Below are 27073 nucleotides of genomic sequence, written 5' to 3'. Positions count from 1 at the left end.
GCTATTAATATTCATGTATATGTGCAAAACAGAAAGATGTGTTTATGGTACTTGATGTGAATAACTGAAGAAAGACCCAAAGCTAAAATGCTCCTATTTACTAGCCTGTTTTCAAATCTAATCTGAGGGTATTCCTGTGAGGTTCTCAACAACTACAATGAAAAAAGTGCATTAAAATTTTTTAAAATATTCATTTATACCTTAAATGTTCATAAATTATTCTTGTAGCTGCTCTAGGGTTTTTCAGTTCCATGTTACAATACATTGTCATATATTGCAAGATTGCATTCCATTTTTTTGAGCTTTTTTTCTTCTCTTTCTTTTTTTCCTTAGGGGCCCATTTCTCCATATTATAGTCAACGTTATGGGTTTAGCCCAGACTGTAAAATAGTAGCATTTACAGGAGACAATCCAGGTGAGATGATTAACTGTGCAAGATTCAGTGGATATGATTATGTATGTACTGAAATTCTAAATCTATCTCACTGGTTCTCAGATGCTGCCTATAAAATGAAAGAATATTGTTTTTATCAGCATTAATTCCTCTTTCCAACACCCTTCCATCACTGATTCTTTTGAGATAGAGATATCTCAGATAGGCTGTGTATGACAAATTATCCTCTTTTGCCAAGTAATCAGAGGTGAATTCATTTGCCTCTTGATAACTTCAGGTTTTGTTATGAGAAACTATCCCTACTATGAACTGCTAACATTTTAGCTTAGAGAATATGAATTTTAAAAATGGTCTTGTATCTTTTCAAGCAAAAAGGTGGAGATGGACCTTGTTGGCTTTCTTTTAGAATTAGAGCTGTCCTTTTGTCAGACTGATAGATCTCAGTACAAGGGAAGGTGTTAATTCAGGGTCAGTTTTTTTGAATCCTGGAGACTGTTTCAGTGTAAAGAAAATTACATATATTACAGTAGCTTATCTCTGCATTTCCCCAAAGTCCAATTTTTCTTCTACAGACCTAAATTCAATTTAGTCCAATAAATATATGAATAATGTGATGGAAGTAGGAATGTTCTTCCTCTAAAGTGTGTTGTTGTTAATCAAGGGTTCACTGTATATAAAACCTGAATACATAAACCATGCTGCTGAAAAATCATGCTGTTCTGTAGTCTTTTGTTTTGAGCATTTTGATTATTATTTAAAAAATCACACCCTCACCCAAAAGTTTTATTTTATGCTGGATAGCCCAAGGCCACCAGGAGGTATTTGCCATTTATATTGTACTTTGAGATGGTGTTTGCAATGTGCTGTGATGTCTCAGGTAACAGGCTGTAATTGAGTCAAAGAACTACCTTTGTACCTGGTATTCCTTTTGCTTTCAGCATCACTGGCAGGGATGAGACTTCAAGAAGGAGACATTGCAGTAAGTCAAAACACTCTCCTGAAAAATCTGTGTCCTTGGATGCTTGCAATACTTGAAATGTAAATAGCTGCAGGTTGCCAGTTAAATATACCTGCTAGTGTTAATTTGCTGCTTATTGGATTTATACTTGTTCTATTTCTATCAATCTGTAAGCTGCCTGAAAGATTTTAAGTAAACTCTTGTGACTATTTTTAACTAACACTCCAGACATTAAAACCCAAGTCTCCATCTAGTATGTATTTCACTGGCATGACAGCCTAAGTCAGAGCTAGCTTCAACACGAATCCAATTGACTTAATGTGCAATTTAAAAACAATTAGTGGCAATAACAAATGGTTTTAATTTAATTTCTGTATTGCTTTCCATGCACATTGTGATAAGGCTTCAATTCTTTTTTTCTCCCTCCAGATTAGCCTTGGCACAAGTGACACATTGTTCCTGTGGATCCAAGAGCCAACTCCTGCCTTAGAAGGTCATATTCTCTGCAATCCTGTTGATTCTCAAACATATATGGCACTTTTATGGTAATAGCATTTATTTTTTTTTTACATCTGGGATCGATAATGTATATTTCTTTCTGTGTTAGCGCTTTTTATTTCTTTTGTGAAATGATAATGAATAGAACATTCAGCATTCTCTACGGTATATGGCAATCTACTGCTGAAACATTTCCATCAACATTATAGCATTCCTATTGTTTAATCTGAGGAACTGAAACTGCAGACTTGTGGGGGATAAATTCTCATGGCAATAAAAAGCTGAAATTATTTCAGTGTATGGATAGAGCCAGTTCTCTGTGTATCTCAGGTAATTCATTTAATGTACAGGAATAACAAATCTGCTGAGATAGAATGTGAAATGAGTGAAGCCTGACCAGGCTGTGTAACTTCTGTGCTCCTCTGGTGGTCCAGTGGGGTCATAATGGAGTAGGTGAAGATTCCCTTTCCAGAGAGGAGCACAATCAGTGCTGTTCAGGGATGTATTAGGGCCGTGCCTGAGGAAAATATTGATATCTCAAGATCCTACCTCATGGTAGCTTTTGGCTGCTGTGATTTGGGAGTTGTTTGGCCCCTTGCCAGCCAAGGAGATGGACTGGAGCTGTATTTGCCCTCATTGAACCACTGTATTTTGGATTAAAATTTCCAATCCAGGTCATGGTGTTTTGGCAAGTATTTGCAAGTAATATGCAGATAAATTTTGTGTCTAAATGCCCTGGATTGTAGATGCTTGAAACTCAGAACTTCAGCAAAGCTCAAGACTGCCCTGAAGCTGTAGTGTTGAATCCCACCTGCACAGTAGTAGATGACAGTGGGAACAGTGTTCATGAAGTTGAGTTCAAAAACACGATGTCAATTGCAAGTTACTGAGTTTTGATTTGTGATTTCCCAGCAGGTTTTGTTTGTTATGTTTTGTTTTGTGTGGTTGTTTTTGTTTGCTTTGTTTTTAATTTACATTTGAATTTTTCTTCCACCCAATGTTTTCTTTACTTTTGCTGTGTAAAACAGCTATATAAACAACCTGTTCATAATAGGAAAGCAGATACTGAGGCATTTTTCTGAATAAATGTTGCACTGCTGTTCTTTCACTGCAGCTTAACATTCAGTTTGGTGGTGGCCTTGGCAGTGCTGAGTTAATCCTTCCTGCTCCTTCTGTGTAATAATTTCTGAGCTGACCCTGCCCCTTTGGCACCAAGGCCTCTTTATTTCTAGAATATTAGAGTTAATAGGGAAAATGAATGCCTGAGCTACCAGACAGGGTATTTGTATAGAAAACTCAAATAGCTTCAGCTGGTGCTACTGAGCAAGTTCAGTGATTTCCTTGCCCTCATTTTTGATATTTCTGTGCCCCTTCTGCTGAGCTGCTCTGATAACTGTGCTGAGTGTTCAAACTGCTTTCCCCCGGATGCGAGTCCAGTGCTGCAGTATTTTGCAGGAGTGTGATAGTCACAAAGAAGGTGACAGCGTGAAGTGTGCAAAGGCCATAAAAATTGAAGAGATGCATATTTTACTGCATGGCTTATGAACTGGCTGTGCTGCTTTCCTTTGCCAGATCCTGGCACAGAGCTAGACCTCATCATAATTCTTGTTGCACCCAAGCTGGTTCCATACAGGTACCTTGTTCCTGAAGTCCTAAATGCAACGTGGGGACTCTCCTGCTGCTCCTTGCAGAATCATCTCAGAGTGAGTGGTGGCAGGGCACTTCTCTGAGATGTCTCTGAGATGTCTCACTTCTCTGAGCTGTGCAGAGTTAGCCTGGGTTTGGCATGGCCTGCCATGGATCTAACCTGACTCACTGGAGAAATGTGTACTCTGCACTGTGCTCCCCAGCACCTCCTGTAAAACTTTTATCTTGCTCTTCCTTCTCTACCTCTTTCCATAATGAAGTGTTTATATCTTTTAACTTGCCCAGCTTTAATTCAGCTGATAAACTAAACAGCAATATCAAGTACAGGAACAAAATGCTTTAAAAATCTAGAGCTAAATGTTTTGGAAAATGCATATGATGTGTTTGTGTATTCCAGTTTTAAAAATGGTTCTCTGATGAGGGAGAGGATCAGAGATGACTGTGCTTCAGGCTCCTGGGATGAATTCTCCAAAGCCTTGTCATCAACTGCTGCTGGAAACAGTGGAAACTTGGGTATGAACCTTAGCAGGGCTGGGATTTTGAGGGTTTGCTTAGACACATACTGCAGTAGGAGTTGTACCTCCTTTTTACTTGGGTCATCATAAAGGTCAAGAATTAAGTTAACTAGAGCAAGAGAAATTCCTGATGTGTACTTGGAAATGCTCTGTTGACAGCCCAAGTGTCATCACAGTGTTTTCCTTCAATATTCACTGACTAAGAAAATTATATTTATGGATCTCCTTTGGTCATTGGAAGGGTGTTAGTAACATCTTAGCTGTAGAGTATTTAAAACTAGTAATTTCTGAAGGAGGCTTTCATTAAAGTTTATTTCTTTTTTCTGAAGACTCAAACCAAGGGAATTAAGTACCTCCATAATATTTCTTTCTCAGTCATTACTCTAGAATCTTGTTCATGCATGTGTACAAAGCAATGATGTCAAGGGATGCCTGGATTTTCTGCATTTTCCCTAGTGTGTGACACAGAATCATTTCATCCCTTTTTTTCCCCCCATGTTATGGTTTGTGAATGAAATGTAACAAAATTCTGATGATGTAAATATTTAAAAAATACTATTAAACTCATGGATTTGAAGTTTTGCATTATTTTCTCTCCCACAGTTTAACACTTTACAAGTTTAATAATGTAGCTCTGAAATAAGCTGTTGAAAAGTGAGCACATGTCTAATTGAGATTAAAATGGACCCATTGCAGAGCAGGGTATGAAATCATCACCATCATCTCAGGTGTGAATTGATATAGGTAAAATTAATGTAAAAATTATGGCAGCAAAGTTTTAAAATGTAGATATTTAAGCTATAGAAAGCTTCATTCCTTAGCAAAGTGAATTTAAGATAGAGCCTCTTGACACTGTGAGATTAGATTTTTTATTTTTAGAAGCTCTGTTATGTTGTCTGTCAAATCCAGTCTCTGTGGGGTATTAAAATGACCAGGAATCTCTTTTCACTAGAAAGACAAATCAATTCTAGTGTTTTAGAAAATGGGAAGAAATTATTTTAAACCCCCAAGGCCAGCCAGTTTAGACAATATTAAAAAAAATTGGAAGTTGATGAAAATATTGTCACTGAACCAGGACAGTGCCTTAAAGTTTTCAAGTTTGTTTTATAGTATATTCACTTGAATATCTTGCTCCTCTATAAAATAGGTGTTTCATGGAAGTAATCCTCAATAAACTATGTACTAGAATAACCTCTGGGTATATCTGTAAAAAACGCAGTAATCTCCATAACTTGAGTGCCTGGGGGAAGCAAAGCAAAGGCATAGCTGGTTAAAAACCCCCTTTTTTTAATCTTGTTCCCTGTGCTCCCTGTTGTGTGGGGAGGTGCCCCTGCAGAGGTTTGGCGGTCAGGATTGGAATGTTGGGATGTGCTTCCCCTGCCAGGGCCTGCAGATCTGTGGCACACAGAGTTGCTCACTGGCAACTTTGCAGGATGTTTAACCAGAAAGGTTATGTGTGCTAAAGCACAGTATTTTGGGTTTTATTTTGCCAGTAATCACAGGTCTGCTAGGGCAGCACAGTTTTGTTCCAAGGTTACAACCTCAGAAACTCTCCTTAGTTTCTTAGCTATTCTGTTCAGTTTTTCTGTCCTCATTTTTTCTGGTCTCTTTCTTGAATATCTTTTCTGACCAATCCAAAGAAATCTTTGTCTACAAAGCATTACAGCATTTCCTCAGATCTCATCAAAACTACTCAGAAACCAGCTCTGCTTCATGACTTAAAATATCTGATGTTCTCTAATAAGCTCATGAAATCTAATCCAGGGTATGAAATGTTCCAATATTCCTGTACTCTTATTACCAGGTTGCCATTTTTTCTGTGTGTGTGTGGTTTTTTTTTCTTGTTTGACCCTTGCATATGGCCATACTCAGACTATTTCTGGTATGTGTTATGTGTTAGCTGTGTTACTTGCAAATGTTTGTATTTTGGTGGGTGTATCCTCTCTTGTAGGCTTGGTGTTTATTGTATTGTTTGGCATGGTAAAGATCCACATTTTGTAAACTGAGAGAATCACAGAATATCCTGATTTGGAAGGGACCCACTGGGATCATTGAAGTCCAAATCCTGGCTCTGCACAGGAGAGCCCAAAGAATCCCACCACATGGGTCAGAATATTGTTAAGAAGTGGACATGTGGACTGAAATTAGTAAAGAAACAGGCTGTGTGGTGACTCATATGTCCAAATACCTGATAAACATCTATTATCATTTTAGCTGTGTGCAGAAATAAGATTCCAACTTTGGGCCTGGGAGCAAACGTGACACTCTTTAATGTTCCTTGATGCAGGTTTCTACTTTGATGTGATGGAAATTACTCCTGAAGCAGTTGGGATTCACAGATTCAACAGAGACAACCAAAAGGTTGGTCAATGTCTCAAACTTTGAGGGAGTGCAGTCAAGACTTCAAATCTTTGCCGTTATATATTTTTTTCTTTCTGTCTGAAATATTTGCTTTCCAGTTTCATTTATTGATGTAAGTCCCTGGGATGATTTTCATAAGGAAGTATTTGGTCTGTAGCTTGAGAGCATCTAGAGAGCAATGTCTGAACTAGAACTTATATGGTAATTTTTTTAATTACATACATTCTTTACTGGAAAATGTGGATTTACTGAAACAGACAGTATCTTTGAGACAGGATTAATTTTAAGCTTACTGAGAACTTAGTACATGTACATGACTTAGTCCTTGTTTTTTAAGTTTTAGACACATAGATAAGGGTGTGTTGAAACTTTGGGCTGGAATATTTTGTCTATATATGTGTGAACTTAAAGACCTCATTTTGCTGTCCTGCATGGCTTGGAGTTACCCACAAGCCACATAGTGGTATTTAAGTAAGCACAAGCTCAAGTCCAAGTGGAATGAAATAGATATTAATTTATGGGAAGTTCTTTGGTTCTTTGTATATTTTTCTTTTTTGAGGAATGGATCTTATTTAAATGCCTGGCTTTCTGGGTGGTACTGAAACTCAGGAGATGTCTTTGATCAATCATGACTCCCAGTCAATTAGACCTCACGTAGGTGAACAGAGATTGATGCTATCTGGTGTTTGCAGTGCAGCTCTACTCTCAAGTGTTGGCTGTTAAATGAATGCTTAATCACTTCTAGCTGTTACACAAATGTAGGCACTTACTGCAGTGCATGGAGAAACTCAACTTCATGTGAAGGATTCCCTCTATTTGTTTGCAGTTCAATATTCTCCTGCTTCTGTTGCCTCATTGATGAAAGGGCAGGAAAATGTTATCGATAGAAACTAAATAAATTAATGAAAAGATTACATGGTTTCACTTTTGTACAGACAGAAATAGATTTAGACTTCTGTGACATATTGCTTAATTCATATGAATTTTTATAGTAGCTTTAATTTTATATTTTTGAGATATTGATTCCTAAGCAGCTCTTGGTGATGGGAAATGCTTAGGGAAAAGTTTACAGCTTGCTCTAAACTTCCTATTGTGCATCAACTTCAAGATTGATGTATTTGCCAACAGCATTGAGGATATGGGTTATGCTCTCTGTCACGAGTCTTTAGGTCCATCTTGTGTGTATGAGTGAAGAACTGGGCCTAGAGGAGAGCAGACTTCAGGGTGAAGGCAAAGATAATCTACTGTAAACCTGTCTTGTGTTTTTTAGCCACTCTGCAGCTTGGAACTGTGTGCTGGGTAAGGTGTTGTTAATTGTTGTTAATTAATTGGTACAGGTTTCAAGGTTTCCAAAGGAAGTAGAAATACGAGCACTGATTGAAGGGCAGTTCATGGCCAAGAGGATTCATGCTGAAAAGCTGGGATATAAAGTCTGTAAGTATGATGAGAACTAATGGCACTGGAGGCCAAAGGCAGTAATGTCAGTGATGTGCTCCCTGTCCTGCCTGATGGATACAGAAACTGGTGTGAATTCTGAATTTAGTCTCTTGGAAAAATTACTGATGGTGTGTTGGATGCAAGTTTTTGTAGATGTTAGCATTAGAAGGAACAAGGAGGTTTAGTTTTAAGAAGACTTATTTTTCAAGTATTCTTGCTGCTTCATTGTTTGAGCTGCATTGTCCATTTTTAATAAGAGTTTGGCCGTTGCTTGTTAAGTGAAAAGAAGACCAGCCTTCTGCCTGAAGCACAAGACTAACTCAGAAAATCTGAAATCTATGTTCTGTTCTTGGATCTGCCACAAGCTGGTCACACGCTTCTTTACCTCTGTTTTCTGTTAATAAGGCAGAAGCCCTTACTCTGTCTTGTGCTTTAGAAAGCCAGAGCTCTGGCTTCCTAGAATTTATGATATGAATAGTTTTTAGCACATTGGAACAGCAAAGTCAGCCAGTATTTTACCTAGAGAAGTGGGTTCAGATCATTACTATGTGTACAATTCTACAAAATAATACAGGCAAGTCTGTAAGATTTTTATTGATGTTTTCTGTCAGTGTATCAGCCAGTGGTATCTTAAACATGCTGAATTAACTCATCTGGAGGATTTTTAATAAATATTTTATTTTTAAAAATCATAATATTTTTATTTACATCCTGACCTCCTTCTTTACAAGTCATTGCTTGACTCCTGCCCCCAGGCTTTTATCAATAATCATGAAGGACAGAATATTTTTGTTTATTTTTAAGAGAGAACTCCAGGAGCTGAAAGTTGAGAAAATGCAGAAATACTGGAACAAATCATAAGGCTTGACAACCCCACCTCATAAATTTACACTGTGAAGGTTTCTGTGTTATACATTTTCTTATATAGTTGAAACTGTATTTATTTGTGGAGGTTATTTATGGAGATAGGTGGAGTTTCAAATAGACTGTGTTTAAAATACCTGTTTATCCTTCCTTCTTAGATTCTGCTGCACCAAAACCTTGGCTTATATAGCCTAGAAAGCTTATGGCTGAGGACACTTTTGCAGTCTGTAAATGTCAGGGGTTAGACAAGCACCAGAGTGTGAGAAGAACTATTTGAGATATCAGACAACCCTGACACAGGAACAAATGGGGATAAATTATCTGTAAATATATTTAGGCTGAGTAGGAGAGCCAAAAATCCAAATAATGTTAGGATGTGGCTTAATAAGTTTTAAGAATTCTTCTTTAGTATTTTTTTAAATGCTGTAGATGCCTACAATGAAGAGGAGACAGATGTGATTGGATTATATTCCTGTGGATTCTTTGGAATATTAGATACTTTTGTTTTGCTGCATCCCTAGGGTCTTTTAGCTATTTGGTAACTTAACAAATGAGTTGCTTTAAAAAAGAACTGCTGTACATAGTGTGGGCTGCATCTCCCACTTCTCCTTAGTGGTATTATTTAAATGTCATACTCTGTTATTTGTGTAGTGATGGCAGGCTCACATCTGCATTTGTTGTGTGACAGCTCTGCAAACAGGGTGTGTTCTCAATGTGTTTCAGGGTATGGATGAGCATTGTGGAAATTACCCCAGCATTGCCAGGCTTTCTCTTGTTTAATAGCTGCTGGTTTTCAGGCTGCTTTTATTTTTTTTTTCTCTTCCTTTTAATGTGATTTAAAAGCTTATTTATTTTTTGGATTAAATATGCAGTGGGGACCCTTGTGTTTATTCAATTCCTCTTAGGCCTTGCCTACATGGGGGATTAACTTTGATATTTCCAGGAATCAAGCTGATTTACATTCAGAAATATAATCACAGCAGGGTAAATCTTGGCTTCTTTTTTTTTTGTTGTTGCTGTTGTTTGCACTGATGGGAGACTACAGTAAGAAGTGCTCACAAGATCTGGAAGGTTCTATGGTGACACCCATTAAATCCATGTGTGAGAAATGGACATGACATGGTCAGTCACAACAAATGCCTTGCTGGGGTGCCCTGAGGTTTGTGTGGTGCTGTCACAGTGGTGCACATGAGTCAGAAACCTGGCTAAGAATTTCCCTAGGTCTGGCACCAAGGTGCTGGAAAATGATTTTGGCAGCTATGGACCTGCCTCTCTGTTCTTGGGCCAAATGCAGTTTGGATGGCTGTAATCAGAAAAGCGTACGTGAGAGAATTTTGTAAAAACAAACAAATAAAAACCTTCCATATAGAGTTCTTGGCTATGCACTGTGAACATGACAAACATTAGATAATCCCTTAGAATTAGCTTCCAGTTAATGAATATATTATCTCACAAGGAGCAGTGTTTTGAATCCTCAGTCTAGCTGGTGCTGTGGGAAGGAGTGCAATGGTGCTGAAAGAGCTTCTTATGTGTGGCTTTTTGTTCCCAGTTGGATGTGTCCAGCAGATTATAGATCTGATATAAATTACAAATAATAGTTTAAAATACCCCTTAAAGCAGCTTCTGAGGTGCTGTTTGTGCTGCCTGTGACATGAGCTCAGATTTCAGTGTGGCTTTGGTGCCAGTAGAGGGCAGGGGATTCTGTCTCATGAATTTTGTCTCCGAGGCTGGGACATGTCAGCCTTGTTCTGAAAATGGCCCACAGTCACCAGCTGATCCTTAGGAGAAAGGTTAAACCTTATATTAATTGTGATTTAAAGGCTTTCAAAGTGTGTGTCACTCTGTTCTAATTGCTCTAATCTTTCTCAATCAGGTTTCAGAGGAAATCATTCAGTAACACCCTGTATCCTGTTTTGCTTATGTGCTTAAGGGGTCGACTGAGTGTTGAATCTAGAAACAAACAAGTGAAGTTTGGTCTGTGCCTGTTGTTTACATCCTCCCATTCAGAGATTCGTGAAGATAAGGAGAGGGCTTGCTGTTCTGCCTTTATTTTCCTGAATTTTGATCGTATCACAAACACCTATTTTTTCACTTCCTTTTACTGCTTGCAGCCACCCCCCTTGGAAAACCAAGCTCACAACTGCAGTTCAGAGGCTGGACTTACAGCTATTCTTGCTGCCTGGTTAGGGGACTCTCTGAAGTCAAAACCATGGTAACTTAGTGGAGAAATGACAGTGTCTGCAGCTCAGTGACAGAGGTGATCACAGCAGCTATAAAGCTGTCAGTGGTACAGACTGATCTGCCAGTATATACTTCAATAATCTTGATGATCACTTCAGAGTTGCTTCTGTTCCTGACCAAGCAATCCTAAAGTTCATCCTAAAATTGAGACTGACTGGAGACCATGTTGCCATGGTCCTTGCTTGGACCTAGTGAGGCTGTCCTGGTGAAGACCCAAAAAAAAATGATTAATTCTGGGAGCAAAATCCATCCCCCACCTTACTGGTAGGTGAAGTAAATATGCCATGATGTTTGTTACATATGCTAAAGGAAAATAGCACACAGGTAAGGGCTGTGTGTTGATCACCCATGTAGTCAATAGATATTTAAATTACATTCTGCTCTGGAGTGTAGGAACCTCCATGACAATGGTAATCTGAGCCCTGAGTCAATGCATGTTGGATCAGGTGTGTGCTAGAGTTGTGTAAAGCAAGCTTTTGTGGGACTGCAGCAGCAGTTAATAAATCCTGCCATGTAGGAAGGCTGATTATCTGGGGTGGGGTCTGTGCTGAAGCTGTTAAATTTGGACAGGGCTTTCTGTCTTGCTTTTGTGCCTATCAGTGAGTCCATAATACTCCAGTTGCCCAGTGTGCTGCTCTGTCACCTTTATACCTTAAGGAATCTGATTCTGCCACCTAGCTGTCCTCAGCAGGGGCTGGTGGATAGAAGGTGCCACATTTTATGAGTGCAGGCTTTGTCCATAAAACCCTGTGTCTGTGATTATTGTGTAATTTATAGCTTCTTACCTACATAAATCCATCACTCACAAATAATGTTGGTGCCTTGAATTCTAGAGACTCTACTGGTCCTTAAGTGCTGGCTGGGGGACACTGACATGCCTGGGGCTTTGCACTGCTGTAAGAATGAGCTTTTTCAATGGGGTGCATTCTTGAAACAAAATAGCAGTCCTGCAGTGCTAAGAAGACAAAGAGGGAATGTCAGAGCATCCTGGGCCTTATTTCTCAGAGATTAGAGGGGGGATTTAAATTTCTGAAGAACTCAGCTTAAGATTACATGAGGGTAAACTCCAAGGTGACAAGTTTTCTTTTTCTTCAGGTAATGTTTTCTTCTGATGCTCCTCTCAGCAGGCTGGAGGTAGCAGTAATGTGTGGCTTTTTTCCTGCAGGGAAGGCAGTCTGATGGAGTCAGGAATGCTCAGAAAATAGAATCAAGGAATCATTAAGGTTGGAAAAGACCTCCAAGATCATCACATCCAACACTTGACCTAACACCACCATGCCCACTAAGATGTCTCATGAAATGCCTGTCCACTTCCAGGGACAGTGACTCCACCACTTCCCTTGTTCCAAACTCTCAGTTAGTACAACATGGAGCAGTTGTGTTTCATTGTTCCTGTTGTCACGTGGAGGCACAGAAACCCAAAGGTGAGACCTGAGGCTGTTACTCCACAACAAAGTGTTGGATTGGAGGATGAATTGGCTCTCCTGCTTAGCAAGGCAGGATGCCACTGATCCTTGGGATGCTTCAGGGATGCCTTTGTGCTTGGCTGTGAGATAGATTTTCCTTCTTGTGGTTGTCCTTGACTGTCTGGCATTTGTGACTTGCTCTCCAAAACTCCTGTGAATTATTGGAAATGTAGGGATACTTGTTCTGTCAGCCTTTGCCTGCTCTGCTGAGTGTGTGTTTACTCCAGCTGTAGCAGTGTTTTGGCTGAAATAAGGAACACTGGGAGTGAGGCCATTTTGTAGTTGCATACAGATTAAATTGATGTTTATGCCCTGCGGGATTTAAATTTCTTGGAGAAATCAATACTAAAATGTTGTGTTGGCTTCGTGCTTGTCTCTTGCTGTTTGCTGCTGAGAGTGCTGATGGTGTTTCAGCAGCAGCATGAGGGTGCTGGCTTTGTTAGGGGCCTTTTGCTTCAGCAAGCTTATGAAAACAGTTTAAAAATTATTAGAGGACAGTGACAGGTTGAAGTTTTCTTTTTCAAACAATAGTGAATAGCAGTAACAGCCAGATTGAAACGTGGAACAGAGATGGGGCAGAGTGTGCTGCTTGGCATGCAGTACAAACAGAAATGCCTTGCCATTACGTCTTAAACCTATATTTTTGAGGGAGGAGTGTTGGCTCAAAAAGTACTTTGAAATTCATCAGAGGCAGGATCTTCCTCCCAGATAAGCCAGTCATTCTGCTGCAGAGGATATTCGTATTTTCTGACAAAACTTCTGACTGATAAGAGTGCCAATATGAGATGGGCAATAGCTTGCCAAGAACTTGACTCTATCCACTTTTATTTTTCACACAGCATCAGACTTTTATCACATAGCTAAGCCTTCAAGGCATGATCAAGCAAGGCTTGGTTTTAAGCCAGTGATCTGGAAAGGTTGGTTAGCTCATTACCAATTCCCTGACCAAGTATTTCACAAAAAAATGGCTTTTTTATTATTACTTGGCTCAGGAGAGTAAAGTATTAGTTTAACTAATTTTTTAAAGGGTTAGATAAAATGTCTCTGAAGGAAATGACCTCATGTGCTATAAGGAAGCTGCTTACGTGCTCTAGAATCTTTCATGCAGGGGCTATTGTCTTGCTTTTATTTTGCTTTATTGTTGTCATACATATACAGGAAACACAATGAAGGCAGAAAATCTGAAGAGTTAATAAAAAGATTGGGAAGGGTACTATCTATCTTTCTTTTCTGACACAATGATAAAATGTTGTCATTCTTTGAACAATTGCTTTTAATGTTTGGTCAGCAAAAGACCAAGTATGTAAATGGTTCAATTCCTGTGCCCTGATGTTTGGAGAGATTGTTTATGGCTCTGTCAGTGGATGTACTGTTCAGGCAGTACTCAGAAAAATAGTCAAGCTGTCAGTTTGCTGGGTTTGTTAGAGCTTTGTGGATCTCTGGAAGCTGGGGACCTAGAGATCAGTTGGGTTATCTACTAAATCTCCTTTTATTGCTTGTTTTTTGAGACTGATCTACAGTTTTAAATCCAATTAGATTAGCAAGGGAATGACATGACTGCAGTCTATAACTACCTTCTTGGGGAAAGGAAACTTGATAGTATAGGACTCTTGGGCCTTACAGACAGAAACATTATGGTTCAATAACTGGAAGCTGAAAGCAGGCAAACCTCAAATGACAAGGAAGGTGCAGATTTTTAACAGAAACTGAACTCAAACTGCAGCAATTGACAGTGGTGCAGTGAATTCTTTAGCACCGGCAGTTTTAAGAACAAGATTTTTTTTTCCCCCTGCTAAAACCAGGTGTACTGGTCTAAAGAGATCATTTATGTTACAGAAGAGTGAGTTTAAAAGATGAGAGTTGTCCATTCCACCTCAGACACATGGGAATCTGTAAGAAAAATAAGTTAATCTGATTCACAGCTATATAACATTGCTGTGTAGCAATCATTTATACCCATAGCAGCTTCTGGTATCACTGTAAAGCTCTGTTTTCACAACCATCCATATTGTAAAATACTACATTTAGCTTGTTGACACTTGGATTTTAAAGTAATGAGTATGTAGCATTTCACTTTCTCCTGGTGTTCCTGTATTTTCATTTTTGTTGTTCAAATGTGACAGTTCTGTTTGTGAACTCTAATCAGCTCTCCCAAGACTTTTCTAGTCCTTCCAGCTGTTTTTCCTTTTTTTTTTTTTTTCCTGGTTTAAAGTTATTCAGCTTTTTACACATCTCAGGTTATGCATCACTTCCTGAGCATTGAGTGTGTCAATGCTTTCAGCTGCATCAAGCCACACTTGAGGTTTTCAGTGCTAACAGGGGTTCCTACTAGACAAGCCATTCCTTCCCTGCTGCCTCTATTTGCCTGCACATACAGTGATTCTTAGCTGTGATTGCTGCATGAAATTAGGTAAGGCAATTTTCCCTTACTTAAAAAGAGATTACTGCCTAAATTTCAAAACCAATTTTGGATATCTAAAGCTTTGTTTCCATCCAGACTTAGATTTCCAGAGGACAGCTACTCAGTGTTTACCCAGATTATCTCAAGAAAAAAAAATAGCCAACCACCTCCCACATTTCTTGTTTAAGTAAGACCCAAGTAAAGTTCACACAACTGTGGACAGGAGTTATTTTGCTTTCTACTTGCATAACTTCAATTCTCTTCAGACATGAGGAATTAATTTGGGCGACTTTTTAATTTTTCTTATTTCTGGCCTGTGGTTTTCAAGAACACACATGAAGGGTATTCTTTAAACTATAATGTTATTTAACCTGTATGTGGTGTGTCTAACTTATGCAGTAACACAAATATGTGTGGGGCATGTAAAATGACAGGTCTCAACCTCAAGGCTTTCACAACCTCAGTTTAGTCCAAGTGTAAAAGGTGGCCAAAGGTGGCAAGTTAATAAAAAACAACCTTCAAGTGCAGCGTGTACTTCTCCAGTTCTCTCTCTGAGGTAAGAACAGAAATGTGTTACCTTTGCACTTGGAGGCTGGAATTTGGGATCAGTGATAGGACCAACCCAGGGAAGAAGATTGGGTGTGTGGAAGAGTGAGATTAGAGCATCCACAGAATTAAGATCCCAACTTCTGGACAGTGATATAACTTTTCTCTTTGATGTTCAAAAGACTGGACTTGACAGTGTCTTGCAGTGACTTCCAGCTTTTCAGTGCTATAACTTTCCTAGCTGGAAAATCCAAAGAATGGATAAAAAAACACAAAGCAAGTTTGCTTGAATCTGAAATTCTTTTTCTGACTGCAGTTAGTGATTGTACAGCATCAGACAAAGTAAAATGAAACTCAGGAGTACCTGCTAAGCATTGTACATCAATTACTACACAAGTAGAAAGTGAGTTTAAAAACAGCCACTTCTCTACTACTTCTGTTGGTTTTTAAGTATTTGTGTTCCATTTGACAATATCTGAAGATTAATAAGAAATGTCAAGAAATCTCTGAAAGCTGGAAATTTGAGATTAAAAAAAAGTATGAATATACATACAAGCAAAGGGTAGGTTTGAAATGGTTTTATTTTTCATAGTGTATCAAAGTGAATTAGTTCTTTAGAGGATACCTCTACTGCAGATAATTTCACTTGTCAATATTTATCTGAAATGTTCATAAACTGTGGCTTAGCACCTCATGCTTCACCTCTGGTTGTGCCTATTTCCATGGGTTCTTCTGAAATGCATACTTATTGGACATTTTCAGAAGTTCTGGTGGATGAAAGCTCCTGGTTGTAGAATCAGCTGCATCTTTCTCAAATATAAACCTTTTCTATTTCTGCCTTTGCAGTAACACTAACAAATGAACTGACTTGTGAACACGTTCAGTTTCTAAAGTTGGTAGCCAAAGTTCTGGCATGCTTGTCTATCTTGCCAAGGTGCTCCACCATTTAGCATCTTCTCTCAGGGTGTTCTTATCTTACTTTCAGCAGCTTAGTATCATTTTTGCTGCATTTCAAATATGGGCTTTGTTGGTAGAGGGCTTTGTACCCTGGAGGTATCCACGTGCTGGGGACTCCATTTCAGCTCATCCCTGGCTCCCTTCTTTGTGTTTCCAGGAGTGGTCACTCAGCTCCTTCCCTCTCCATTGCCAGCATCTGTGACTGAGCAGCGTAGATGTCAGAATTTACCTGCATATAGCAATTTTCTTGGTGGGAAGCTTAAAACATACAGAAATGCTGTATATTTTATCCTGTGTGGCAGCAGCCCTGTGAGTAGTATTGGAATGAAGGTGGTCACTGGTCAAGGAGCCTGAGGGATTTTGAAGGATATTTTCAAAAGCATCCATTCTCTTCATTTAAGGTGCTCTTGATATTTTTTTTTCCTGTGTTTATTCTGGTCAAAAATGAACTTTTTGTTATTTTGAAGTAGTTCTAATTATAATAGCAATACAAATGTATGAGTGAAGAGCTGCTTGACTAATCTCTTCAAATTAAGTGCACTTCTAGTTAAATGACTTAAGGTTACCTGCAAATGAACAGTTTTACTGCAGAGAAAGTGATACAAAGCTCATATGGGGTACTTAATTTTGTGAACACAAAGGCTTGGTACCCACTGAAATGTAGGGGAACATCTGAAACCATTGTTTTTAAGTATGACACATTAGAATAAGAATTTGCTGGCATATCTATTTGAAAACATGGAACTGTTTATAAGTAAACTGCATGTAATAACTCCTTTAATAATCATGTGCATCTGATGCTTTGGAGCAATGCCAAAAAATTAAGGAAAAAATGATCTAAGGGATGGCATGCACTTAAGAGCTTCACATAAAAGGCTCAAAGAACAATTACCTAAGTTGAGTGCAGTGTTTTAAAAACAGCTTCATCCATTTTTCTGCCTTTTTTTTTGCTTTTCCTCTAAATAACTCTAATGTATATTAATTAATTGCTTGAAATAATACAAATAAATCTAACAAGGTTTGTCTAAAGCTTCACTGCACAAAGGAAACTTCATGTTTGTTTCAGTAGTGAGAGAAAAAAATCATTTACTGAAAATATTAAGAAAGCTAATATTAATTTAGATGGAACTTAATGAAATCTTTAATGGCTTTTTAAAATTATTTTCCTTAGATTGTAATTTGAATTAAATCATTACTATTGTTAAATTAGTTAAACACTAAATTAAGAAATGCAAATGAAGTGAGCCCAAATTCCAATGTGGTTATTGTTTTTATTGATATATGTAGGCTAGTGGTGTGGAGCAAATTCCAATTATATCTGATCTGCTATTTGCAGTACAAGTTCCTGACTCTTCATTAAGTGTAATACATTAGATTAAATGCTTTGTTCGATAAGAGCTTGGAAAATACCACTATTACAATAAACCTCTTGCTGCTCTTGCCTCTTTGTTTGGGCTGTTAGCACTGTGTATAATGCAGACTTTGAGGCTTTCTGGTTTAAAGTTTGAAAATCCTGCCCAGCTGTGATCATCAGAGGAAGATAAATGTAGGTAGCACAGTCACAAGAGGCCCAGGAGCGAGGGAGGGTTGCTGAAGGCAACTCCATTACATACATGAGTTCACCTGAATAAATGTTCAGTGGCTTCTGTTTTGCTAACTTTAAGTACTGGTAGCTAGCGAGGAAAATGCTTGTTTCACATGATATATCTCTCTATGATTAAAACATCCAAAATAAATGAAGCATGACTGGATTGATCCGAGTTGTTCTTTATCCTTTGGTTTATATTTTTTTTATAATTTTTGTGTTTATAAAACACTGACTGGAATCAGTAGAAATCCAGGGAGGAAAGAGGAAAATGTATGTGCCATTTTGGGCTTGCCCGCTGTGTGCACAGCCAAGGTACTTGCCTGTGTAAAAGCTCATTTTTCATTTTTAACCTGCTGTTTTCCTCAGAAGCTGTTCAGGAGGATGAAATGGAGCACACCAGCTGCCAGACCTTCCTGTGGCTACCCTGTGACAGTCCCACGTGGAGAGAGGACACCATAACCAGGGGCAGGTCTGGCTGCATGACTGGGCAAGCAGGGCACATGTGGCAGGACCCACATTCCTGAGCTGTGCCAGGCTTGTGCCTGTGCCTCTGCATCCATCCTGGTGCTGCATGGCTCTGCATCAGGTGATGGGGCTTCTCAGGTGCTCTCCAGAGTCCTGTTTGAGCTGAGAGAAGAATCATTTTTATACACTGTGGAAGAACTTGCCTGTCCTGTTGAGCCCCCATGCAGAAGTGCTCTTAGCTTGTCAGTATTAGTGATAAAAAACACTTTCAGCTCAGTGTGCTCCTCAGTTTAATTTATTCTGGTGGTGTCAAGGCATGTGTCCAGACCAAGTGGAGGAGCTGCCTCTGCTCTGCCTTGGCAGCAGGGTGTAGAGACAAAAGCCATGAGACCTCATGATTGTTTTTCAACCTTCTGGAAAGCACTGTTGCATTTGGGAATGCATGCAGGCAGGATGCTGGCAGAGCAGTGGTGACAGCTGATGTTTGCAGCAGTTGCTCTGGTTTCACTGTACATAGATCTCTTTTTTTCTCCCAGTGTATGAGGTCAGCAGTGCAATTAGCTCCATAACCATGCAAGTACAACTGATTCACCTTCAGTCCGTGGTTAACCTTTTCCTGGCAGAATAACTGTTGGAGTTGATGTGATAGAGGCTTGTGAGGTGATTGCTGCTCTGTTTTAGCCTAATGTGGTGGGCATAGCTAGTGTGTTCAAAGTGCTAGTTGGCTTTGGGAGATGGGGTTCCAGTGCTGGAATTTAATTGTTTATGTTCATGTGTACACCGGAGTGTATGGCAGAGTAGGACAAGACATTGAGAGCTGAACGTGTTTTGTGAGCCTTCTTCCCAGTTACCAGAGAAATTGTTGCCCATTGTACTCCAAATATTGAAACCCAATCCTTTTCCCATGCTGTCTCTGTCCTCCTTCTCTTGTTTCAGTTTCTCAGAATTCTGAATCATCCTGCATCCAGAGTCATTCAAAGGGTTCTGTGAAGGCACTAAAAGACACCATAATGTTTTATTACTGGAAAGAATTAAAATCCCCTGTTTTCTGCATCATGATGAGGACCCTAAGGATATTTGCCATGTTGCTTTGTTTTGTGCATTTGAATGCTCAATAACTGCTACCATACAATTAGCAAAATTCTTCCCTTTCTTGGTTTCCTCCAATGCTCCTCATTGCACAAATCCATGGAGTGTGGCTGCAGAATGAGTCTCTGAAATGCTTTTATCTGTCAGTGTAGCCTATTCATCCCACTTGATTCCCATGGTCATCCCTGATCTGTGCTGGGAATAGAAATGAGACCATTCTGGCTGGAAAACCTCCTGGATGTTATGTTGGCATTGCTGCTGAGGGTGGTGGCTTCTGGAGAGTGTCTCCTCACAGTGGTGGTGTGTAGGGAGGAGTTTCTGGGTTGGAGACAGATCTTTACAAGACATCTTCCTGGAGATGTCTTGTGGTTTTGAGGCTGACATTGCTTAGCCTATTCCTCTTGAAGATTTTTGAATATGCTCTTACATACATGTTTTCAGGCTTAGGGGCCTTTTTGCCACACTGCTGTCAGAGGATAACTAGACTTCCAGAATGATCCTCTGGCCTTCTAGGACCACATTTCCATGGCATCATCTTGTACTTGAACTGAATTGAATGGTGTGGCACCAGCAACCTGCAAAGAATGTGGATCTCAGCACCCAGGCAGAGCAAGCAGTGGTTATTATTTTCAATGCATACTGTTAAATGGGAATCAGTTATGGAGAAGCCCTGGAAGCACTGGCAGAGAGGAAACGTGGTTGGTGTTGACCTTTAAGGGTTGACCATGCTGCACAACAGGAACTTGTGCTGCTTCCTCCTGCAAATCAGTGTCAATGAAAGCACTGGGTTATGAATAGTGCAGCTGCTATGAATAGTGAGGATAAGTAGTGCTGGATTAGAATATAAATCTTAATCAGGATTAAGCCTCAGCAAATATGTATCTATAAAGCAGAATGTGCTGTATGAATAAGGAAGAAGCCAGATAAACAGATTCTGTAAATTCAGAGACAGCTCTGCTTCAGTCTGTAAGTGGTTGTGCCCTTTTATACTACAAGGAGCATTCTTATTGCACTGGATGTGAGGCTTTTCTTTGAAATCAAATCGGTTCACAAAATTGCAGAACTGTTTGGGTTGGAAGGGACCTCTGGAGATCATCCAGTCTGACTCCCCTGCCAAGGCAGGGTCACCTGGAGCAGGTGACACAGGAATGTGTCCAGGTGGGTTTGGAAAGTCTCCAGGGAGAGAAGACTCCATGACCTCCCTGGGCAGCTGTTCCAGTGCTCTGCTCTGTTTGTTGGCCCACAGCTGAGAAAAACTTGCTGCAACATTTGTGAAGGATTCGCTCACCCCATCTGAAATTCTATCAGGGCTGAAATGAAATGTGAGCAAGAGGAAGAACCATGTAGCAGTAGAGGCTCATTTGTTTTCACATGAATACATTAGAGCAAAATCTCACTTTCATGAATCAGCATTTCCTTTGTCAATAGCTTTCAATATTAAACAGTAAGGTGACACCAGGATTACATTGGAGGAAAAGTAAATTAAACTGCAACAAAAGATTCTAGAGGGTAAATTGACACTTCAGGTCTTGATTTAGGTTCAGCTACAGAGCAGGAAGGGAATAACTGTTTCCTCCCCACAATGTTTCAAGTTGTTTTGCGACTGAAATAAAAAGGACATTTCCAGATCCTTAGTGGATACCAGCTCATCCAAATCCCACACTGTATTGAGAAATTACTCCGTTATTCCCTTCCATGTTCTCTGAAAATTGTAATGCTCAGTTTGCCAAGATATGGAGCATATAGTGGTGCACATCCCTTGTTGCCCAGAAAGAAAATAGCTGATATTTTAATATCCTCATGTGCTGAAATGTCACATTCTTTTGCTGAAGTGCACTGTTTCTTCCTCTTCCTTCTTGCCAAATCCATTTTGTGTTTCCACACATTAACCTATTCCTGACCTAGTGCTGCTCATGCATGAAATGCCCAAGTGCTTCTAGGTTGCAAGCACAGCAGTTATCTGATGTGTTAGTCTTGACAGGGATGCAAAAGAAGTGCCCCAGGTGTATGAATGTTAGCAATAATTTTAGTAAACAGTCCCTGGAAGTTATTTGGGGGTGTCTATTTTGGTGAAAAGGCAGTCTTCAAATATTCTGAAACTGTTTTTAAAATTACACATGTATCCCTGCTATTCTGATCTTGACAGCAGAAATTACTCTACCTTGAGACACATTTGGTTGATACCCATAAGTATCCATGGGTTTACATGAATACAAATACATGCAGTTCTTGACTTGTCAGTGTAGTGGCAGCTTCTCCCTCTCACTTAATTGTGTGGGTCTCCTGTATTCTTTCATTTGCCATTACAAGTTCAGATGGCCACACCCGAGATGTTTTCTAAGTTCACAGAAAATCTAGAAGGCAAACAAAACCAAGAGGGAACACACTTTCTGCAGGATGGCTGGTGGAAATTCAGCTGCTTCTTTAGTTGCAGAATAGGTTCTGTGGAGCCAATAGCTGTATAAGCTTCCCTACACTTCAATTGCAGCTGTGACTTAAGGAAGCACCTTTAGAAGAAAATGTACATATCTTTATAAAAATGGACTTTACCTCTATTCTGGCCAATTAAAAAAAATTGTGAACCTAGACTTAAATACAGACATTGGCATCTCATTGACTTGTTGATACTAATGATGCTACTTGGATTTAAGCATGTTCTAAGCAGTTTCCTAAGTTCCTAACTTGATTTTTTCACCTCCTCCTGAAAGCCACCGAGAAAACTGAGTTGTGTCATTTGTGAGCCAGTGTGTGCTTAGCAATTCCTGGCAGAAATCCCTCAAAAAGGGACATGAGTCTCTCAGAACAGAGAAGTTTCAGCAGTGAAACCTCCAGTCACTGTGAGTACAAACATTGAGAGAGGTCTTGTGGTATAATGAGAAAAGGCCAAAGAGGTGAACTGTGCAACACACTTCTCCATCCAGTGTACACCTAATCCTGTCTTACACATTCAGCTCTATCTCCAGGCTTATCCTCTGCTGTGATGATGAGAAGCTCATGCTTGTGACTTGAATAAATCATGTAAGTTGCATGTTAAACAGAGGAATGGTCTGTTGGGAGCCTCATCAAATTCAACAAGGAAAAATGTCAAGTCTTGCACCTGGGGCACATAGACTCCCTGCCTTGATAAGAATCTGGGGGAAAGCTCAGCTGAAAAGGATGTGGGAGGTCTAGCTAAAAATGAGCCAGCAGTGTGTTCTTGCAGCAAGGAAGGCTGAGAACATTCAGGCTGTACCAACAGAAGCACAACCAGGCAGTTGAGGGAGAAGAATTATTGTCCTTTATTCAGCAGCCCGGCAGATGACATCTGGAGTGCTGTGCCTTGTTTGGGGACCTCCAATGTAAGAAATTTATTGGCAAATTGGACCAAGTGCAGTGGGAAGCCACCAAAATGCCTTGTGGCTGGAGGAGGTGGGCTTGCTCAGCCTGAAGAACAGGAGGGGTGGCTAATGGCAGCTTGTTGAGGTGCTCTTGTCTGAGGTACACAGCAGAAAAAGGTGAGACAATGTCCATAAACTGATAGAGGAGAGCTTCTGATGGGACATATAAAAAAAAAATCATAGGGAGGAGTATAACTATAAAACATTTTATTAGTGAGCTCTTGTTAACTGAAGGTCTTGAAACCTTGTCTGGGAAATGTAACACGACAAGGCTAATTTGATGTTGTCCTCCTCCTGAATAAAGTTGGTGTATTGACCTAGTTCTGTCACTCTGCAGCCATGAGCCAATTGGATCCCTCAGCTGCCACCCCATCTCATTTTGCCTTCTTTGGACAGATAGAGCTAATTACAGTAGGTACTCCTTCCAAATTTTTATGGATTAATTTACAGCATGATGAACAGAGTCAGTGATGGAGATGCAACCAAGGAAGGGAGGGGTGCTCTGACCTTGTCACTCACAAGATGTGGAGACATACTGCTCTTTTCCCAGATGGCTTTTGAGTTTTACAGAAAGTCAGTGACAAGTTTAATTGTTTCTGACAAACAGAGAATGCTTTCTCTTCTATCTGCATTGTGTTCTACCCTTCCTGATAGTGGAAGAAAGCAAAGCAGCATCTTGACCAGCTACCCTTTGGATCGGATATTATGGACTGAAGTTTTGGGGTTGAAGTCCAGAGTTTTGGCTCCAGCTGGCTCAGTGCTGTCAGGATCAGATATTTCTGATGCAAGGAGGTACTTAGGTACTTCTCAAGTCAATGAAACTTCAATGCTTGCCTAAATAATGTTTGGCAAAGAGATGTTTTCTCAGCAATCAAGATGTAGTTTACATGCTATATGGCATTTGATAACTCCTGCTAAACAGAGAAGATTAATGTGAAGTTCCATTAGCACATGGGTAAAAAGGTCAAGATTGTTGCAATCTCTAGAATTATGATAAATATAATTAAGGTTGTAAGACTTTTGTCTTTTTATAACTTTTGAAACAAAATTATTGAGGGGGGTGGTTGCACTTGGACTTTTGGGGCTGGTAGAATCAAATATTTCTTTGCAAGATTTGAAGATGCCTTATTTGTTGGCTTGGTAGTGAATTTTTTAAACACCTAGTGTAAAATACTTTCATGTATTTTGTGACAGGGAAAAGAAAATTGTGCAAGCTGTGTCTTCCCAGCTGAGAAATCTTTTGGATCACCTCTGGCTTGACCTGATTTGCAGGCTTTTGTTCAAAAGAGAATTAAGGAGAGGTTCTTTCAAGAGTGCTTGGAGATGAAATAGTTTTGCTGCTGTTTGTGAAGGCAAAAATGGTTGTTCTGAGTCAGACTGAAGGCACAGCTAGGCCAAAGTCTTCCTCTGACAGTGGCCAGTCTCTACCACACATGCAAGGCTTTAACATCCTCCTGGTCTGTAGCTTAGCAACTTCCTAAACCTCAGGTTTTTTATGTAACCTTTGTTGATGGACTTTTCCCCCATGATTTCTTTAATCACTTTTTAAAACACGTAGGTTTTTGGCACCCATGGTATCCTGCAGCACTGAGAGCTCCACCTGAGCTCTGCATTGTGCAAGATGTCCCTATTTTTTTGTGTTAAGCATGTCACCTGATAACTTGATTTGCACCTTGGTAGGATTTGTATGAGAAACAGAGAATAGTTATTCTGTATTTATCCTCTCTGATTTCCTGTGCTCTGCTGGCTGCCTCTTGGTATCCCCTCAGCCATTTCTTTTCTTGGCTGAATAATTGTCATCAGGACTTACTCAAGTCTGGTTGGAAGCTGTCCCACCTTTGATCAGCCTTGTTGTGTCTCTCTATATTGTTTCCATTTCTCCTACATTCTTTTTGAGATGTAAGAGTGGTGCTGCACTGAGTATTCAGAGACTCAACTTTTATTTAACTGGTGGCAAACTGCTTTTTCTGGCTTTATTCCTTTTATAAAAGTTTTTAATGTACTTGCTTTTTCCATTTTTGAGTATTGATCTGGTATTTGCATGAAATTTAAAAAATTTACCATGCTTTATTCAAAGATAATACTTCAAAGCCTGTTGGGTGTGCAAATTTAGGTCTCCTCAGTGTTGGGTTTGTTGTCTAATTCTCTGCTTTTTCCCAGGTTACCTTTCACTAGCAGCTGTGAAAACTGATCACTTCTACCCTTTGTATCATGTCTTTTTAAAAAAATGATCATTAATTTGTGAGACCACTTCCATTCTTGTCCTGTGGCAGCCTTCTTTCTACAAGAAACTTTGGTGAAGGACCTCATCTAAATACCTGTTGGAAATTTATGCTTGTGTAAAGCATTTGTATTTTCCACAGGTAATATTATAGTAATTGGGCACTCCATTTGCACACGACTTTTGCTTGGGTAACATATGATTTGTTCTAAACATCCCTTGTTGACCTCCTGAACCCATGGATTTTGTGCTTAAGTCAAGAGTTGCTTGTTTTTTTTTTTTCTTTTTCCTAGGGTTCTTAAGAAGATGTAGCATAAAGCAGATTTGAGCAGGATGTTTAGCCTAACATTCATTAGTTTCTTAGTTTATCCTAATACAGGGATAACTGTAGTGTGTTGTGGTTCCTGTATTGCCTGTCCAGGCAGTTTGTGAGCTCTCTTTGTGTTTTGATGATTGCCATCATCCTGGGCGAGGAGGCTGTTGTATGGTCCTGGTATTGATGTGATATTCAGACCATATGGATTATGTTACAAGTTGGTACAAATAACTGCTTTGTCTGCTCTGGCTTCAGGTTTTCATTAGTGTATAGCAACACTCACTGCTGTGGTTTTCCTATATCTTTGCAATATAATTTGTTCTTTTATTTTACAGCATGTAATGATTGTCTGCCTTTCACCAGTGTGTTGCTTCTATCAATATCCTCAGTGGAAACTAGGCATTTTAAGCCTTTCTATCTTATTTTTTTACATTTCTAGTGTCAATATAGCAGCACTTCCACACTTGGCTCAGTAGCTTATTTTCATGCTATGATTAAAATGGAATTGTATCTTCTTTGTGGTTACTTGTTAAGATTTATTAATGTCTGCTCTATCTTTTATTTATAGATACAAAGTTTTAATGATTTCAGCCCTAGAAAATGTGTCATGTCCATTTGTATCAGCCTTACTGTACTTCTAGGTTTAAGGATTCTCTTGTAAGATTATTAATTGTAAATGCTGGTAGTTTGGTACCAGTTTGATTTGGACAAAAAGCATCTTTTATGTATAAGTAGAGTTTCTTCCAAAAGTTTCTGCAGTTCCTACTAAAACACAAGTTTGTAGTAAAAACGAGGTGAGAGCTACACCAGAATGGAAGCTTTTTTAAAAAAATACTAACTGAAATATTTGACAGACTTTATTAATGGAAAGAAATTTGTTAGAACAGGTGAATATGATTGATATACAGTAAACTGTTGATACTGGAAATGCAGAGTGGTAGTTACCCAAGCAATAGGCATTCAGGTATTGGCTATGACTTTGGAACAACCAAGCTATAAAAGAATATTTTGTTCTACTGGTGACTTGGCAAAAGATGTACAGGATCCTCAACAGAGAGGAGAATCGGGCTAAAAAAGGCAGATTCATGGTATATGGGTAGGATTTGGTTGTAGGAATTTGAAAGTTGAAGACAGTAAGCTAAGCAGCTTAACATCTTCAGAATAAGAGGGAGTGAAGCTTGTAAGTGCATCAAGCTGTTTGCTTAGATCTGGACTAAGGAGCTTAAGTAGCTTATAACACCACAAGCTCCTGAGCTCCAGAGGAAGGGACTTACAAGCTGTGCAACAGCCACACTTCAAAGGCCTTACAAGTACAGCTGATGAAGCCTGCAGGGCTTCTAGGGAGCGTGTCAAGTAAATGTGTCCGTCTGTCTGTTTCCGTGCCGCATCCAAGCGCTTCCTTTTGTTTCCTCCTCGCAAAGTTACAGACCACTCTCCCCCCTGGAGTTATCACAGTGTTAAATACCAGGCACGTGGAAGTCAGGAGATTCTGAAAATTAATTTAGTCATGTCCTTTATACATATTCTGCCCTTTTTACTCACTTAAAAAAACCCACAATATTATGCATGCTGGGATGTACCACTTGTTTTTCTGATGAAATGTATGAGGACCTTGAAAATGAAGAAGAGGTCCCTGCTTATAATGAGGGATAGAAAATTATCTCAGTTGTATGATCTCAAAATGTAAATTAGCTGTCTTCAAGGTCTTCAGCTCTAAACATGTTTGGTTCTT

General features: G+C 39.4%; 1 protein-coding gene across 6 annotated transcripts in view; it reads left to right on the top strand.

Moving 5' to 3' along the window:
* Positions 1-27073, top strand: part of XYLB (xylulokinase) — an 84385-nt gene that overhangs the window by 19891 nt on the left and 37421 nt on the right. For all 6 annotated transcript variants that reach the window (XR_008434140.1, XM_053959986.1, XM_053959984.1 and 3 more), the window contains 6 exons: positions 334-415; positions 1333-1373; positions 1782-1897; positions 3895-4010; positions 6300-6373; positions 7711-7807. Coding sequence is in view for 5 of the 6 variants with exons in the window: in XM_053959986.1 (XP_053815961.1) it covers positions 334-415; positions 1333-1373; positions 1782-1897; positions 3895-4010; positions 6300-6373; positions 7711-7807 (526 nt within the window). In the remaining variant the exon portion in view is untranslated. The remainder of the gene's footprint in view (positions 1-333; positions 416-1332; positions 1374-1781; positions 1898-3894; positions 4011-6299; positions 6374-7710; positions 7808-27073) is intronic.

Source organism: Vidua chalybeata, chromosome 1 (assembly GCF_026979565.1).
Source record: "Vidua chalybeata isolate OUT-0048 chromosome 1, bVidCha1 merged haplotype, whole genome shotgun sequence".
Classification (NCBI taxonomy): domain Eukaryota; kingdom Metazoa; phylum Chordata; class Aves; order Passeriformes; family Viduidae; genus Vidua; species Vidua chalybeata.
This window is presented reverse-complemented; position numbering and strand designations above follow the sequence as displayed.